The 15,417-nt window shown below is 38.0% G+C and overlaps 1 protein-coding gene across 1 annotated transcript; it reads right to left on the bottom strand.

Moving 5' to 3' along the window:
* Nucleotides 1-2,492: 2,492 nt before the first annotated feature.
* Nucleotides 2,493-12,337, bottom strand: HADH (hydroxyacyl-CoA dehydrogenase; the record flags this gene model as incomplete). Its single annotated transcript, XM_010021529.1, has 5 exons — nt 2,493-2,581; nt 4,053-4,142; nt 7,078-7,204; nt 10,534-10,691; nt 12,203-12,337. Coding segments are annotated over 5 exons (591 nt in total), but the record flags the coding sequence as incomplete, so codon positions are not given.
* Nucleotides 12,338-15,417: the final 3,080 nt, after the last annotated feature.

Genomic DNA, 15,417 nt, shown 5'->3' with positions numbered 1-15,417 from the left:
TTTTATATAAATCAAATTCAAAATTATCAGAAATTCGTTACTTTTACTTGAGTCTATGCTTATAAAAATAGAAATCTTGCATTGCCACATTGTCACAGTTATTATTCACCTCGTTCTTTTGCTGGGAATGCATATTTTATACTGTCATGAAAGCAGATGAACCTCTACTGCTTATTTTTAATACCCATTTTGATAAAAGCAGTGCATTTCTTTGCAGATTCTACAAGAAGGATGAAGTTAAACAAACCCCATAGGTACTTGTTAAGTAACCTCCATGCTTGATGCGTACAGGCATTCAGGGTGTCCAAAAGCTTGGCAGACACAGCCTATGAAATTTATACACCTAAGATCAGAGAATCTCAGAAATTAATTTTCAAAATCCCTTGAAAGGCAACAACTTCAGTGACAGTTCTGTATGAAGTAGTAATTTTTATGTATCTCCTTTTACTCTTTAGAGCTGATATTTTTACTTTTTTTTAAAGCATATTTTATTTCTGGAGAACTGGAAAAATGAGCCTTACTTATTTCTAACCATTTCAGTTCCCAAATTCTGACATACGTACACCCTCAACTCATCTGAAGTTGAGGCAGAAGTACATTACTTATCAACAGATTTGTCCCATTTTGTTTGTCAAACTTGGGACGTGGCCACCTGACAGTCTACAGCTGGCCTACAACACAATTGAAAACAGTAAAAGGGCAAAAAAAGTACCTAGGTAGTACCCTAGGTCATACTAGTCTCCTAGGATGAAGGAGACTTCCATAAAAATTTATACTGACTGCTTGGGTTTCCACTCAGAACAGGGCAGTAGAGACCACTATACATTAAAATTTAGAATATGTCCCCTGTTTAATTCACTGTTAATATACTAAAGGTATTTTACCTATGGAATAGCACACATTTAACCCAAGGAGATTCTGTATAAATAAAGACTCAAGGACTGACCCAATAAAATGGTATTTCAGCGCTTGGTGTTGCCAGGAAAGAGATCCTATTTCATATTAATGTGGATGACAATCTGGCTCATGTGTCTACTCTGAGAATTAACACAAAGGAGCTGATAAAAATTTAACCTGATTCAATGGAAAATAACAATTAGAAGACAGCCATCAGGCTTTTCAAAACATTAACCAGCTTTTTAAATAGATTTCTTTGAGCTAAAAATTCATAAATTCACTTTAACAAGTTTGGAAATATGATACTGATAAACAAAATACAAACAGAATAAAGATTAAATCAAAATATTGTTTCGCTTCTGCACAAAAGTCAGTTTTAACATGCAGTCTCAGTGACTGTTTCCTTCTACATTTAATGAAAAGTTCGACTGTCTCCTGAAATATGTACAATGATACACGTCATGTAACAAAGGCACCTCTTCTACACGCACTGGAACACCCATACACTTTATTTAATATTGTGACTTTTTCTAAGAGAATAATGGCCCCTCAAATCCATGCCTTTCTTTGCCTTTCAAGTCACTAAATTCTTTCTTTTCTCCTTTTGACATGTAATTAGGTATCTGCTGATGGATAAACAAGTAGCATTGGTTTATTTTATTTTTTTTCTGGAGATCAAACCATCCCTTCCATGTGCTATGAAAGAGATTTTTAGTATTTAATATTTAAAGCATATTTTGGGGAATCTTCGTAATGGAGTGCTTTCATCTGTAAAAAAGGTTTCAGAAACAAAATGTTTCAAATGCCATTCTTAGTAGCACAGAACTATAAGCAGAGCACTTGAAATAAAAGCAATTATACTCCATAATTTCCTCTTTATCCACTAAATTACTGGCTTGTTTCTTTTTCAAAACAATTATCAATTTGCTTGGAAAAATTCAGTGGTTATTTGATTTTTGATTTTTTGATTATTGATTGAGGATTTTTGATTATTCCAACCACCGTCAGTATCAAAGCAGAAGAGACCAGGAGTGAGATGGGAGTTCCTAAAGAACCTATGTCTAAAAGAAGACATAGAAGAGAAACAGGAGGTTTTATGTGGCAATAGATGAACCCAAACATTTGCATACCTGTACCAGTTTGACACTGAGTATTACACTACTTACCTCACCTGAAAATTGGTGTTTTATTTCACAAGCCAAATATAAGAGAACTCAGGAGAACTTTGCTAATGGTCCCATTATGGGATTTTCAATCACTTTCATTAACATCTTTCAGGATAGAGAGAGGGAGGTTCCTGATTAGTTGGCAGAGGATATTTTTACAATGGTACGACACTCACCTTGTCATCTCCAAACCAGAAACATTTTCCACCACCAGAAATTTCCCATACAAGTAACTAGTACCTTCTGACTCTGCATACACTGATACTTCAAAGTGCAGAGAAGGTCTTTCTAGTGACAAATATTAGCTCATATTTGATGTTCACAATTCACTTCCAGCCTGTAAGGTCTGAAAGTTTTGAGGGAATCCCAAGGCTTTTCTGAAGGGATATAACATTTCACAGTGTTCTATGTCAACATTCCCTGAAGCTGATGTCCCATCAAGTACCTCTCTCAAAGAGTCGAACAGCTTCCATCATATATGGCACCAAGAGACGGTTCACAATAAACCCTGGAGTATCCTACAAGAAGAAAAAAAAAGGTATTCTAAATAAACATTCTGTACCAGTACTACACTCAAAGCTGCATAACTAATTAAACAAGTGGATGAAGAGACTTATCGAATCATTGACTCTTGGTACTCTCTAAATTGTATTTTTCATCCAATTTATCTGCTCAGTATTAAAAGACAAAAGATGAACTTCACAAACAAGGAATGACACATAAACATTCATCATGACTGAGAACAATAAGACTACTAAAAGCCAAACTCAATTAATCTTAAAACAGTTTATGTGGCCATTTGGCAAATGCCTTTTCTTTAGCAAAATTCTGCTGATACAGTTTCCTGAAGGATATGAGAAGAGCAGTTCTTACCTAACACTCGTCTGTTCACTACCAGAAACACTCCTGGCTAAAAAGCCTACTTCTCCCCCACTGCTCACTGTTAATGCTTTTGAAAGTCAGGATCACTTCAATAGCAAACACCAATGGTATCAACGAAAAGATAAGATACATGCTGCCAGAAGATAACAAACTAACACAGAACTTCTTTTACACAAGCTTTAATCAAAACCCAAAATACAAAGAAAGAGAAAGTGCTTTGCAAATTTAGTATTATTTTGTACACTGCTACTGTTTCAGATATTTATTATTCATTCAGATTTATTTCAGTATTTTATAGAGAGAATTCCAAGCAAATTCTCTTCCACAAAAAGGAGTTTAAAGGATCAAAAATGAAGACTGCTTTACCCTCTACCCAAGCTAATTCATAACAATAATTCATCATATATTCTGCATATCACATACTGCAAAGCTGTGGCAGAAACAGGAAAAAAGTCAACTAAGGCCACAGAGCAATTTAGCAGTACAGCCTGAATTAGAATCCAGCATCCAGATGGTGAATCTGGTAACTACCAGATTGCAGGCCCTTCTTTTTATGACCAAATGTCTCCTGGGGGCTGTGAAACGCAAGGCAATAGCTTGCACAAAGCTACCCAGACCACAACTTAATGGATTTGCAAAAAGTACTCTTAGGAAGTTGAGTGTCTCTCTAGAGAAAAAAAAACAATGCTGCAAAGCAATGAAGATTAATATGGGTCTAGTTACTGCAGTCTTAAGAAAAACTTGCAGTAAGCACACACCATGGAGGATTCATCCAGCTGCCTTACAGCACAGAAGATAGCAATCTTGTCTCTAGCATGGCTAAAGATGAGCTCCTGCTTAAGCTCTCCAGCCCAGGCTTCTGCAGAACTGGAAAGAAAAACCAAAACTGTAGCACTTATACTTGTGAATTTTACTGCTCTAGACAGGTTGTCTAGAGCCATTCTGCTTTGAGGTAAATGTGGGTGTTTTCTTTGTCAAAATGCTTTTAATACTGAAGAGAAACTGGACAAAAAGCAGCCTGGAAAAGCTTACTAAGTGCTCTTACATTTACTAAAACCTACTACTTTAACAGTTTTCAAGAACACTATACAATCAAAATGTACTCACCTTACAACTGACAGGACTCTTTCCTACTGCTTTACTGAAATCCACAAGTGATTCAAAAGTTTTTTGGCTGGTCATTGGAGTCTTGATGACCTGAGCAGAGGGAAGGTGGGGAGAGCGTAAGCACATCTGAGAGTAGAATCTCTCTCATTTCCCAGTACAGCAACTATTAAACTGTAATCCAGAACACTCTTCCAGAAATTCACAAAACATTTGTTTTGCAAAAAAACAAGTTCAGTGGATATACATGTGTAACAGACACAGAAATCTATTTTAAAGACAGATACAATATTTTGCACATTTTGAAATTAAGTGTTTCTTTAAGACACTTTCCCACTATGGATGGTAATAGTAACCATCCTTAGGAATCATATTTAGAGATTATGTATACAACAAGTATCACAAAATAACTTTAAAAGCTACATAGTCTGTTGTCTTGGGAAACACAATGGCATCACTCTAGAGAACCACATTAACAGACATAGCTCCTGATATAAAGGGTTGTAACATCTACCCTGTGCCCAATGTAAACATGATGCAGACATTTAATTCTAAAGAAAATTTTAAATCTATTTTCAAATTTGTGATAGCCTCTTAGCTTCTGAGTAATATGTTTCCATGTTGATTTTCTTCTCAATTGAGTCTTTCGTTACATGTAGTATTTTCTACACTTCACTGGAGTTGGAATGCCTTAAACAACTTATTAGAGACCTACCCTCCTCTCCTCTCACCCCCCAAAAAGAAATTAAAAAAGACTTGCACAAGCTGAACTGGTTGTAATTTTCTGTTGAAACTGAACTCTGTGTGCAGCAACTGAACGCTGCTACACATGAGCAGTTAAGGGTGACCTCCTTGTTCATACCATTAGGTCACACAGAGATTCCGCCCCTCTTCCTGCAGCAAGGCCAACACAAAACCAGGCTGTTAGAACCAAGGAAAATGCTTGCTTCTCATCAGAAACAAGTGTTCTTTGATATTAAATTAAAATATCTGAGATTCTTCCATAAGACTGCAACAGTTTAAAGAACAAGTTTTTAATAGGCATTTTGTAATTTTGAATCCTTGGCACTAGCTTTTTGGATTACTAGAAAAAGAAATCCTCCCAAAGCTGTGTGCTTCTAAGTATGAGATCAATAATCTGTGAAAAGAGCAGATAACACTCAAAAGCACTGCACATTTGTCACCCATGAAGGACAGATTCCATGACAGATGACTGGCAATTTCAGTAATATCTTTCACAGTTTTGGCAATTCTCTTGATTTTCCCCCAATTACTTCAAACTGAAACATCTGTTTTACATAGCAAATGCTGTTCTGTGGTGTTTGTCACTGTCAATCCAGATTTACACCAGTAGAGCTGAAATAAAAACAAAGCTTTAAAAAGTGTATTTATTTACTAATATTGGAACCTTTCAAGATCAAGTCACTAGAAGCACAGCTTCAGTGTTTTAAAGTTCTTCAAATACTACTCATCACCTGGAGTGACACTGGGGTAGAATGTCCACAAGACAGGTGAAAAACCACACAAATTAAAAAGATTGAGCACAGCAGCCAGACAGGGATTGCTCTGGTCTGGGTTTTTTATTTTGGTTTTTTGGGGTTGTTTTTTTTTTTTTTTTTTTACAAACAATGATAGATACCTTCTGTATTTTTCAAATCTCACAGAGGCTTAGTTTAGATTCCTAAAGACTATAATTTGGTTTATGCTTGAGACAAGGCACAGGACATTTCCTCCACTGAAATAAATTACTGCCAACAAGTAGTTCTTAGCACAGAAATCAATAAAGCTTATGTTAGCCTAAGGAATTATGGTAAAGATTTCTGTTACGTCTGACAACACCTATAATATTCCTCTCATTCCTTCTTACACCATTTCCGCAGAATATTTAGTCACAGTATATAGGATGCAATATTAAACTAAAAAAAATCCACATGGGTACAGAGTTAGGAAGAGAGAAATTTGCAAGTGTCCAAGCCTTCATTGGACAACAATACACTGAATAAATGTGTTCATTTCAGCCAAAAGGTTCAAACATATCAAAAGGGGGAAGGAGAGAATGGTACATTCAAAGACAGAGCAAGCAGCTGTGTAATACATATTACAATAGGAAAGAAGAAAAAAAAATAATAAAGTGAACCTCAGGAGTTCAAAAAGCAGGCACAACATATTTGAAGCTCTTGCCACCAAAGCAATACTAGAACTGACTACTTATGGGTCAGAGGAAGAAGATTTACAGCATTTAATGTATGAAGTGCATGAAACTTTGGGGCAGAGTAGCGAAAATGCAGAGTTTATTTTCACTTATTCTAGAGCTTAAGTTCTAGCTGATGAAGGTCAGGGGTAACAGGGGAAGGTGAGAAAAAGGAGATGAGAGGCCTGTCATTTTTTCTGCAATGTGTACTTTACTTTGAAGACTTAGATAAACTCTTCTATCAGATTATTTCTTACTCTGCTCTGCACTGCAATATTATTAGAAATTGCATAATGTAGCCAAAGAAAGTATGTTTAGAAAAGACATCTGTAGAGTTACATAAAAACTTCTTTTTACCCTTCATTAAAGGCCGGGAAATACTGTAATACTTTCAGACAAATCATCTGGAACATTGAAACAAACATGACTGACTGTTTCACAAGCCACAAGGCAGCAAGATTTCATCTTATTTTGTATCAATGTCTAAACTGGTAACAATCAAATTCCTCTGTCAGTCATCAGATGATTTTGTTTAAGCTCTCAGTAGTTCTGATTAATCAGCTTGCCTGCATGTCTGAATAGATCACTGTAAACAGCACTGCTCTTGGCAGGGCAGGGGAGAGAGAACTTTGGAGCCTTGAGATCGAAAGAGTTACCTCTGCCTTTTCAACGTGCCCCTCAACAAAGACTGCACCATCCCCTTATCAATAACAGTAACTTATTCCATACCAGGAGAGCTGCAAACAGACCTGCTCTTTCATCCAACTGAATTCACAGCAGTGACAATGGCATTGCTGCGCTACAGTGGTTACGATGGTGACGTTACAAGATGCCTACCTCCACGAGCTTCATCATAGGCACGGGATTGAAGAAATGGAGACCACCAAATCGGTCCTGCCTGGTGGTTGAATTAGCCAACTGTGTGATTTGCAACGATGAAGTGTTGCTTGCAAATATTGTATGCCTGGAAAAAAAGAAATATGGATTGTGTAAATGATGGCTATTATCCTGACAGCAGGAGACTGGCGCATTAAACCTAAGTAGACATCCATTGGCCAACTATCCACAGCATTCTCAGAAATACCCCTGCAGATTATCACCATCCTTTTGCTGAGATATAAACACAGCAATGATGAAATAACCACTGGAAGAGGTATGTGAGTTTCTTGATTTCTGAGTAAGTATGTTGAATATTGATAGTAGGTGATGGGAAAAAAAAAACTCCGAGTAGAAAATTTTTAACTTCCCAAATCTATTCCACTTAATTCCTAAGCAATCCTGGAAACCTAATGGTATTTTTTTGTGAATCATTTACATACCTCTGGAAGCCCAATCATCTGCTATGTCAAAAATGCACTTTAAAGCATTAAGAAAAATTTGGATTTTTTTTTTTTTTTTAATAATGATCACTGGCAGATGGGATGATCAAACGTACCACCAGAGCAAGGAGCTGATGGAAAACAAAAACAGAGAAAAGATAAAACCTGCCATGCATAGGTCACTGCAAAGGACATACTACATCCCAAGAATTTTAAGACATATGAAGACATATTTTTCTAGATAAAAAAAAAAATCCACACAGATTTCCATTTTTTGTTTTCTCATTTTTGAGCATGTGTTACAGAGAAGGAAATAAAAAAATCCTGAAAATTCCTGTTTACGCTTCTTACAAATATTCTTTTATTATTGTCCCACCGTAAATTGAGTCTTACATTGTTCTGAGGTGGGGTACTAAAGAGTATTATACACCTCACAGTTTTGGCCTTTGAAGATCAATGCATTCAAAAAACACTTATCTTCACTGAAGATCTGCTGCTGTACACAAGGAATTCAAATATTCATGTAAAAATTAAGCACGTGGATTTGTTTATACCTGGGTTCACTTAAGGTAAAGCGATTTTATCTCAGCACCACTTCTGCAGGTGAATACTGTAGCCTCACATAACATAAAGCCTTGAGGGAGAAAAAGCATTAGATATGTACTGTGTACAAAGACATTTTACTTACACTTTCTGCCTTGACCAACCAATTGATTCAAATTGAGTTTAAAATAGAATTTACATGCCTCTGTGATTTAGAACTATAAAACCCAGAGCTGGAATGCTTTTAAAAGCAACGGCACTAGTGATGCCCCAGTGACGCCTTCCCAGGTACCAGTGTGCTTTCTCTTGGTGACATCGAGTGGGTCAGGGGACAGCATTAAAAACAGTCACACACAAGAGAAATGCACCATTTCAATAAAACCTACTCTTACAGCCCAGCTCTGTTGCACAGTGAACACTGAACAACGCTTCTTTTGCAACAGTTTCATAACACATTGATTGTAACACAGTGAACAGTTGAAAACCACTGTCAGTACCTAGCTGGGTTTCTATGTCTACAGATAAATCGTAGACTGGGAGATGTTGATGGGCATTCCCGCCACCCAGAAAGCAGGTAGGCAAGAGCTCTTAAAATGGATACCCTGAAATTCTTTTGTCATGTTCATTATGATCCTGTTTGGAAAAGTGCTGTGGTGTTTAAATGCCTAAAGGCCACAAAGAACGTGGGGATATTCTACAAAAACCCTAGCACGACCTTTTCAAAATAGAAATGTGAGACTGACTCAATTCAAAAGGAAAATGAAACTGAAGAGTGGGCAACCATACTTAATCGCCTGCTCTGAAGATGATGACCACATAACTCAGTAACAATTAACCATATTGGGAGCATGAGTGTAACACTGAGAGGAATGTAGCATACACAAGCAATATTGCCAAACTCCAGGAACATAAACCAGCATGCTTTCAGATTGATGGCATCCAAGAAACAGAACGCCCTATTCCACCTGGACAGTTACCCTTTTCTTTATCCTCCACGTAATGTATCTGTATGTTTATCACCATTTCCAGTTCTCCTTTTAAAAAGGAAGGCTTCTCGTCTAATGTCATTTTTCCCAACCCTGCAAAATCATGCCTTTTGCCATAAGAAGGAGTATTATCTGAACATTGTCCAGTATCTTTCAACACTCTTATAATGTAAAATTTGATGTTTCAAGGCAGCTATGCTCGCTGAGATGAGCTATGTTCAGTCTTACAAAAAAATAGCTTCAGGTGTTCCAAACAAACATATTATTAAAGAGGTCTCCAAGTCCCTGTGCCCACTTTTCCTTCCTGACTGGTTCTAGATAGTTTGCCATTTAGTACACTCTAATTTGCTCATTAGCTTTCTCTGCTGAATATGAACAAAGACTTGGGCAACCAATGGTCTGTTTTCACAAAATAAGCACTATCTATCATGACAAGGTACCATGATAAGTGCTGAAGGCAGCTACTTACTTCTGTCTGCCAGACTAAGGGTAATGGCAAGTTACCCTGTGCTTGGTACACAACTGTTTGTGATCATTTATTGTTTTCAGAAGTAGCAGGTAATTTAGATAACCGACCATAAGAGACAGCCTGAAAATCTCCCCAGGCTGATGTCAAATTAATGATAGCATATTTAAGGTGCAGCCTGCCTAGTTCTTTAGTTAGACAGTCTAGAATAACTCTAACCAATATCCCCAGATTTAGCAGTACTGGTTAAAGCCTCCACCTGCAAGCAGTCAAGGTCTTATGATTCTGAGTCATCTGTTACAAGGATCAGCTTTTGCATACTCAGCTTAATGGCATTTTGGGTTTGGATACAATTCAACAGTAACTTCCAGCAGTTATCAAATACAGTTCAAAGAAAGTTCCAGAGACTGTAAGTAACTGAATGAGTGCATGCTAAGAAGTATTTACACTTTTACCTCAAACACAATAGCCATGAGCTATGTCCAAAATCATGGTATACAGAGTAAATTTAAGCAACTGCTGAGCTGACTGTATGGCTAAGAGGCTGAGATTTCCTAAAACTTGTCCATGCCAGGCGCACTGAAAGCAAATGTTTTATCATCCCAATTTCCTATTTAAATATAGGATTTAACCATACCCCATACGTACCAGGCCAAGCTTATTCTACTGTTGTGTATTTGCATTTGGATTTAGATTTGAACTTGTGAGTTAGATGGACAAGCTTTATGATTAAACATACCTGAAACCACATCAAAGGAAGCAATGCAACAAGTAAATGAACTGAAAGCAGCTGAAAGCATTTGTAACATATGCACCTGGCACAACTGTTCCATATCACATGACAGTCTGGAGTTGGTCCAAGGGAGAAAAACTCCTGTTATAAAAAAAACCTAAGAAAATGCAGAACTAACGGTGTAAGAATAAAAACAGAAGATACAAAGGTCTAAATTTCAAAATGTAACAGGAAAAATACACATACTCTGGAGCAAACTTATCCAGCCTCTTGAAGAGTTCATTTTTTATTTCCTGGTTCTCAACAATGGCTTCTATCACCAAATCTGTGCTGTGGACCACTGCTACTGCATCTGTGCTTGTTGTGAGGTTCTTTAAGGTCTTCTCAATGAACTCGGCACCAGCCTGAAACATTTCCAAGAAGTTGGAACATCTGATTACAATTATTTAACTTACTTTCACCTGAAAATACCCTTATACGCTCTGAAGAGTTTTTGAGCCCTCAAAAATTTAGGCAGTCTGCCACATTTCCAAATCAGTAAGAAAGTTCTAAGTATGTACAGTTATAATGCTTTCACTGACAAAATTTTCCTAGCCAATCAAATCTGCTTTGAAGCAAATAAGAGACTTTTGAATTAATTCTTTTAGGAAGGCTATTTGCTGAAGTCCAACCTTCAGCATAAGAGTTTGAATGAACAACTGGCTGGTCAATCAGTAGTTTCTGAGACAACCTGGACTTGCTCTCCATAATGAGGAACTTTTCCAGTTTCGAACCTTTGCATTGTTTACATCCAGTGATTATCCAGTTGCACTCCTATTAACACATATGTGCTAGTTCATGAACACTCCAGGAAAATAAATGACCTACACTCACTAAAGTTTCCATGCAAATGTGGGGAAACATATTCTGTTTTCTGACTAGTAAATCTGCCAATCACTGACCTGTTTGTGAGGACAGAAAGCAAACAATTAATGCAATTTATGCAATTAAGCATATACCATTTCAAGGAGTTTCAAGACTTTGAACAAAGGGTAAATGGAGACATCATGCAATTAAAAAACATACCTGCACTCTAGAATATAATGTCATATACAAAATACAAGAAGTATGTGGACAATTTTATTTTGGATTAATAGATTCCCTATAATTATGTATGTATGCTCTGGCAATCCTGGTATTACTACAATTTTTCTTCTCTAGTTCCTCATGCAAACAAGCCCTTTTAAATTTCCTTTGCTGCCTCATTCATGCTGGTAATCATCAATACCAGCATGTAATATATATGTTAATATGTATCAAAAGAAGAATTGAATATGTTGTGGAATTTAGAGAAACAAGCACAGCAACAAATAATCTTTACGACATAAATTTAGATGCATCAACTGCTGCATGTAAATCTTACTCAGTCATGTGCATGCAAAGTACCTTAAACATCTAATTCGTGTTACTCCAGAGCAGTTAAAGTTGCACTATCATTTACTTTGTAGTAATCCTGCATCCAAGTCTTGGGGCATGGGAGAAAGTCTCCTTACTAACATATCAAAACAATTTTGTTACTATTCACTGTTGGACAAATTGGTACATCCCCCAGGTAAGCACTCAAAGGTATTGTGCCCTTAAATTAGGATTGATTATTTGGCAGTATTTCCCATTTAGTATCTGTTACAAAGGTCACCAAATTGTTTTAAATCTTTACCTCAAGGCTAAAGTCTACAAAGGAAAGAAAGTAAGGTAAGATATCTTTCCACTTCCCTGAATCAGAAACAGAAGTTCTTCAGCACACCAGAAATAGTTTTCTTTTTAAGCTGACGCGTTAACAGTCTCTCTAATGCACAACTGCAAAAAAATCTCAGAACTTCAGTATGGTAGCTTTTATTCTCCTAAGTTTTCCTAGAGGAATAAAGACAATGTCAACCTCAGGCTTATCCGCAAACTTCTTCTTTGTCACTCTCTTCAAACTTTCTTCAATTCCTTTTGTAGACTTCTTAAGGATTTCGTCTGACTGGTCTACTAACACCACAGTGTGACCACTGGCTGCCGCAACCTGGAAGATAAAATAAAAGATTCAACATCAGTATCATAAATCAACCTACCATACTGACTTGTGTTTGGGCAGACAACACGCTAGGCAATGATTCAGGCAAAAGAGAGCTAAAGAACACTGAATTAAGACTTAATGCAATTTACTAAAAAAATCACAAAACCCCTCACACAGTTGGAGCAAAGGGGAAGAGATAAAGGTCTCATCTTAGGGGAAAAGGAAAAATAAATCCATTTTTCCCCTGCACTGTCTACAGAACACTACCTGTACCCAGAGGCAGACGGATTCTGCCACTATGGCTAGAGGACAAACAGCTGTCTTGAAAAGAGCAAGTGGCTTGGCTGTGATCCTTGGCTCTTGGAAGAAAAAAGGGCTGTGGAGAGCAAAACTGGAATACTGTCAGGGGTGAGTGGGTGACATAAGGGGTGGCTAACCCTGTGTTCCTGGACGTAGCGCAACAACTCTGCTGATAGGCCATGAGCATGTCTCAACAACAGGAAGGTGACACTGAAGCTGGGAGTAGCAGTGAAACATTTGGCACTCCAGGACTCTGCACAGACCCAAGTGGCCTGCAAACACTCCTTACTATGTACTTGGCACAAACACTGGCCCAGCTACAGACAACATTATTGGTTGCATTTTGGGTTGGTATTCAATTAATTTCAAACACATAATGTCACTGTCTCACCTTGCAACAGCCCATTAAAAATCAGCTGTTCTTTATCTGTTACTTCACTGTTCACTAATTTCTGTTTCTCTTGCTAGTTAGCCATAGCCTATCTTTGTCTTCAGAATTCTTGAACTAACAAGTTGTAATATAGCAACTGTGGAATACAAATGTTAAAACACGGTTTCACTGGCTGTTTCTGAAGTCACACAACTTAGGTGCTTCCCTCCTGCAACCTTTTACTTGACATCTAACCTTGTACCTGGAGACTAAAGATTCTCCTGTGCTCACAAGACAGTGCTTGAAGAAGTTGCCTCGCTAATCCATCAAATAAAGAAATGCCAGACTCTTTATGGACAGCAGCAGAGTAGCTTTCACAAGATGTCTGCCTGCAGCTGGACATTTCTCTATCCATCTTTTTGTGATTTTGTTTTGTTTAATTTTCACTATGGCCATTTCATCAAAAAACCTGAATCATTAAAAAAACCCAAAACATTTAAACCAAGTTTGGACTTGCACTCCTAACACTTCATCTGTTGCTGATCATTTGCAGTGGTAAAGCAAGACCCCCCCCACCCTCCAGAAGAAAAATCAATATCAAGCGCATTTCTAAGAGATGCTTCACTGATTATCCACCTACAACTACACCGCCACTGACCAGCTGGCAAAAAATCCTAGGAAAATTAACATCTTCCTTTTCCTATCTCATTCTTACCATATTTACATGGATGAGAAGAAAAATGGCAAAGGGTCATCCTATCTCCTTGCAATTCACGCATTCACTCAGACTCTACTATCCACTGATCTGAAGAATACTAAGTAACATAAGAGTGCTGGGGGGTCAATTAATGCTTTTCTCATACAGAAGTGCTTCTGTAATCAGAAATTATAAGCCCCTGGCTTTCAGCCATACATTTTAGCAGAGGTTAGCTTCTCCTGACATTATGAGAAAGAAATGAAAGAGGAAGGACAACTCCTTACGTGTTCTAGAAAGGAGGAAAAGCTTCATTAACAAGGTACAGAGGAGACCCCACTCAGTGTTATAATCATCTCTGCTTTGAGATAATTTCAGATTGATAAATTGGAGGCAGATGGTCAGCAAAATAATGCTTGGTCCTTAAAAGTGCTAGAAGATTGCGAGTCCTGTTATGGCCAAATACCAGACATACTTCCCTTGACAAGCCACTCTCTGAAAACATGCAGTCTAGCAGAATATGCAGATGAGTTCACTTCTCTTGCAGAATTATAACCTTTGCATAGCATGCATCTGCCTCAAATGTGACATCTTTCTTCGAGCTTGTTCTTTGATGGCTCCTTCAGTGGAAACCTCATGCTCCAATATCAAGATACAGAGAAGTGATTTCACCAGACAAGTTAATAAACAGCTAGGTAACTCCTTCGCAAAAAAAAAAAAAATACCCCCCGTATTCCTAGTGCTAGAGATTTGCCAGGAATGTGAGAAATCTTCAATCCTGAGAAGGAAACCCATTAATTCATTAAAATTGAGAATTACTATCTGTGAACTTCAACCTCACTATAAGATTCCACTTGGGGATGCCTTCATACTCCAGTTATTCTTTGCGAAGTTTGTGAACTATCCTGGTATCTTGGGCAACAGGGTCTTTCTGTGAATTAGGCAAATATTTAAATCTTTAATCACTGACCGGGCCGTTCAGTCTTCTGTCCCAAAACTATCAAGTTAAAGATGAACTTGAAAGCCAAAGGCCTGAGATTAAACACTGGGAAAATAAGTCCTATGTAAATATTAACCACTTTATAACCCTGCAGATGACCAACAGCTAAATGTCCATTTTAGCTGCTGTATTCTGCTTTAATAACTTGTAAAATGTCACTTGACAATTTACAAGTCAAAAGCTTCCTGGACCAGAATTTTCCAAATGTTATTACACACTTCCTGGTTTATAAATAGTCTACATGTTGTCTTAAGAACCACCTTAAACAATTTAGAGCATTGACCTTGGTTCTTCTTGCTCACCTGTCTGACCTAAAGACATGCGGATTAGCAAGAGAACAGAAAGCTTGAAGGTTGAGCAACCGGACAGCAGCGGTGCAGCAATAGCTTCTACTCCTCCGCAGCAGTAAACCCCAAATTCACACAGGTCTGCCAACAGGGCAGCCTGGGCACGTCCCTACACCCCCCCAAGCAGCCCTCATGCTCCTGTGTGATGAGCACACGCTGCCCACGCTGGCTCCCCAATGTGCCCTGCAAAAGGCAGGCTGATGGGGTGAGACCCACCGCACAATTTGGCTGGTTCGTGGGCCAGGGTCACGGTCAGGTCTTGCTGCTTGCATGTACAGCTCTCCAGTGCAAGAGCAGCCACCGCTTCTCACGCAAACACGGGCCGAAAACTGCGCACCACAGAATCACATAATGGGTTGGGTTGGAAGGGACCTTAAAACT

The sequence above is a fragment of the Nestor notabilis genome, unplaced genomic scaffold (assembly GCF_000696875.1).
Source record: "Nestor notabilis isolate BGI_N333 unplaced genomic scaffold, ASM69687v1 scaffold24809, whole genome shotgun sequence".
NCBI classification, from domain to species: domain Eukaryota; kingdom Metazoa; phylum Chordata; class Aves; order Psittaciformes; family Psittacidae; genus Nestor; species Nestor notabilis.
Note: the sequence above shows the minus strand (reverse complement) of the source record. Positions and strands in the feature narration are given on the sequence as shown.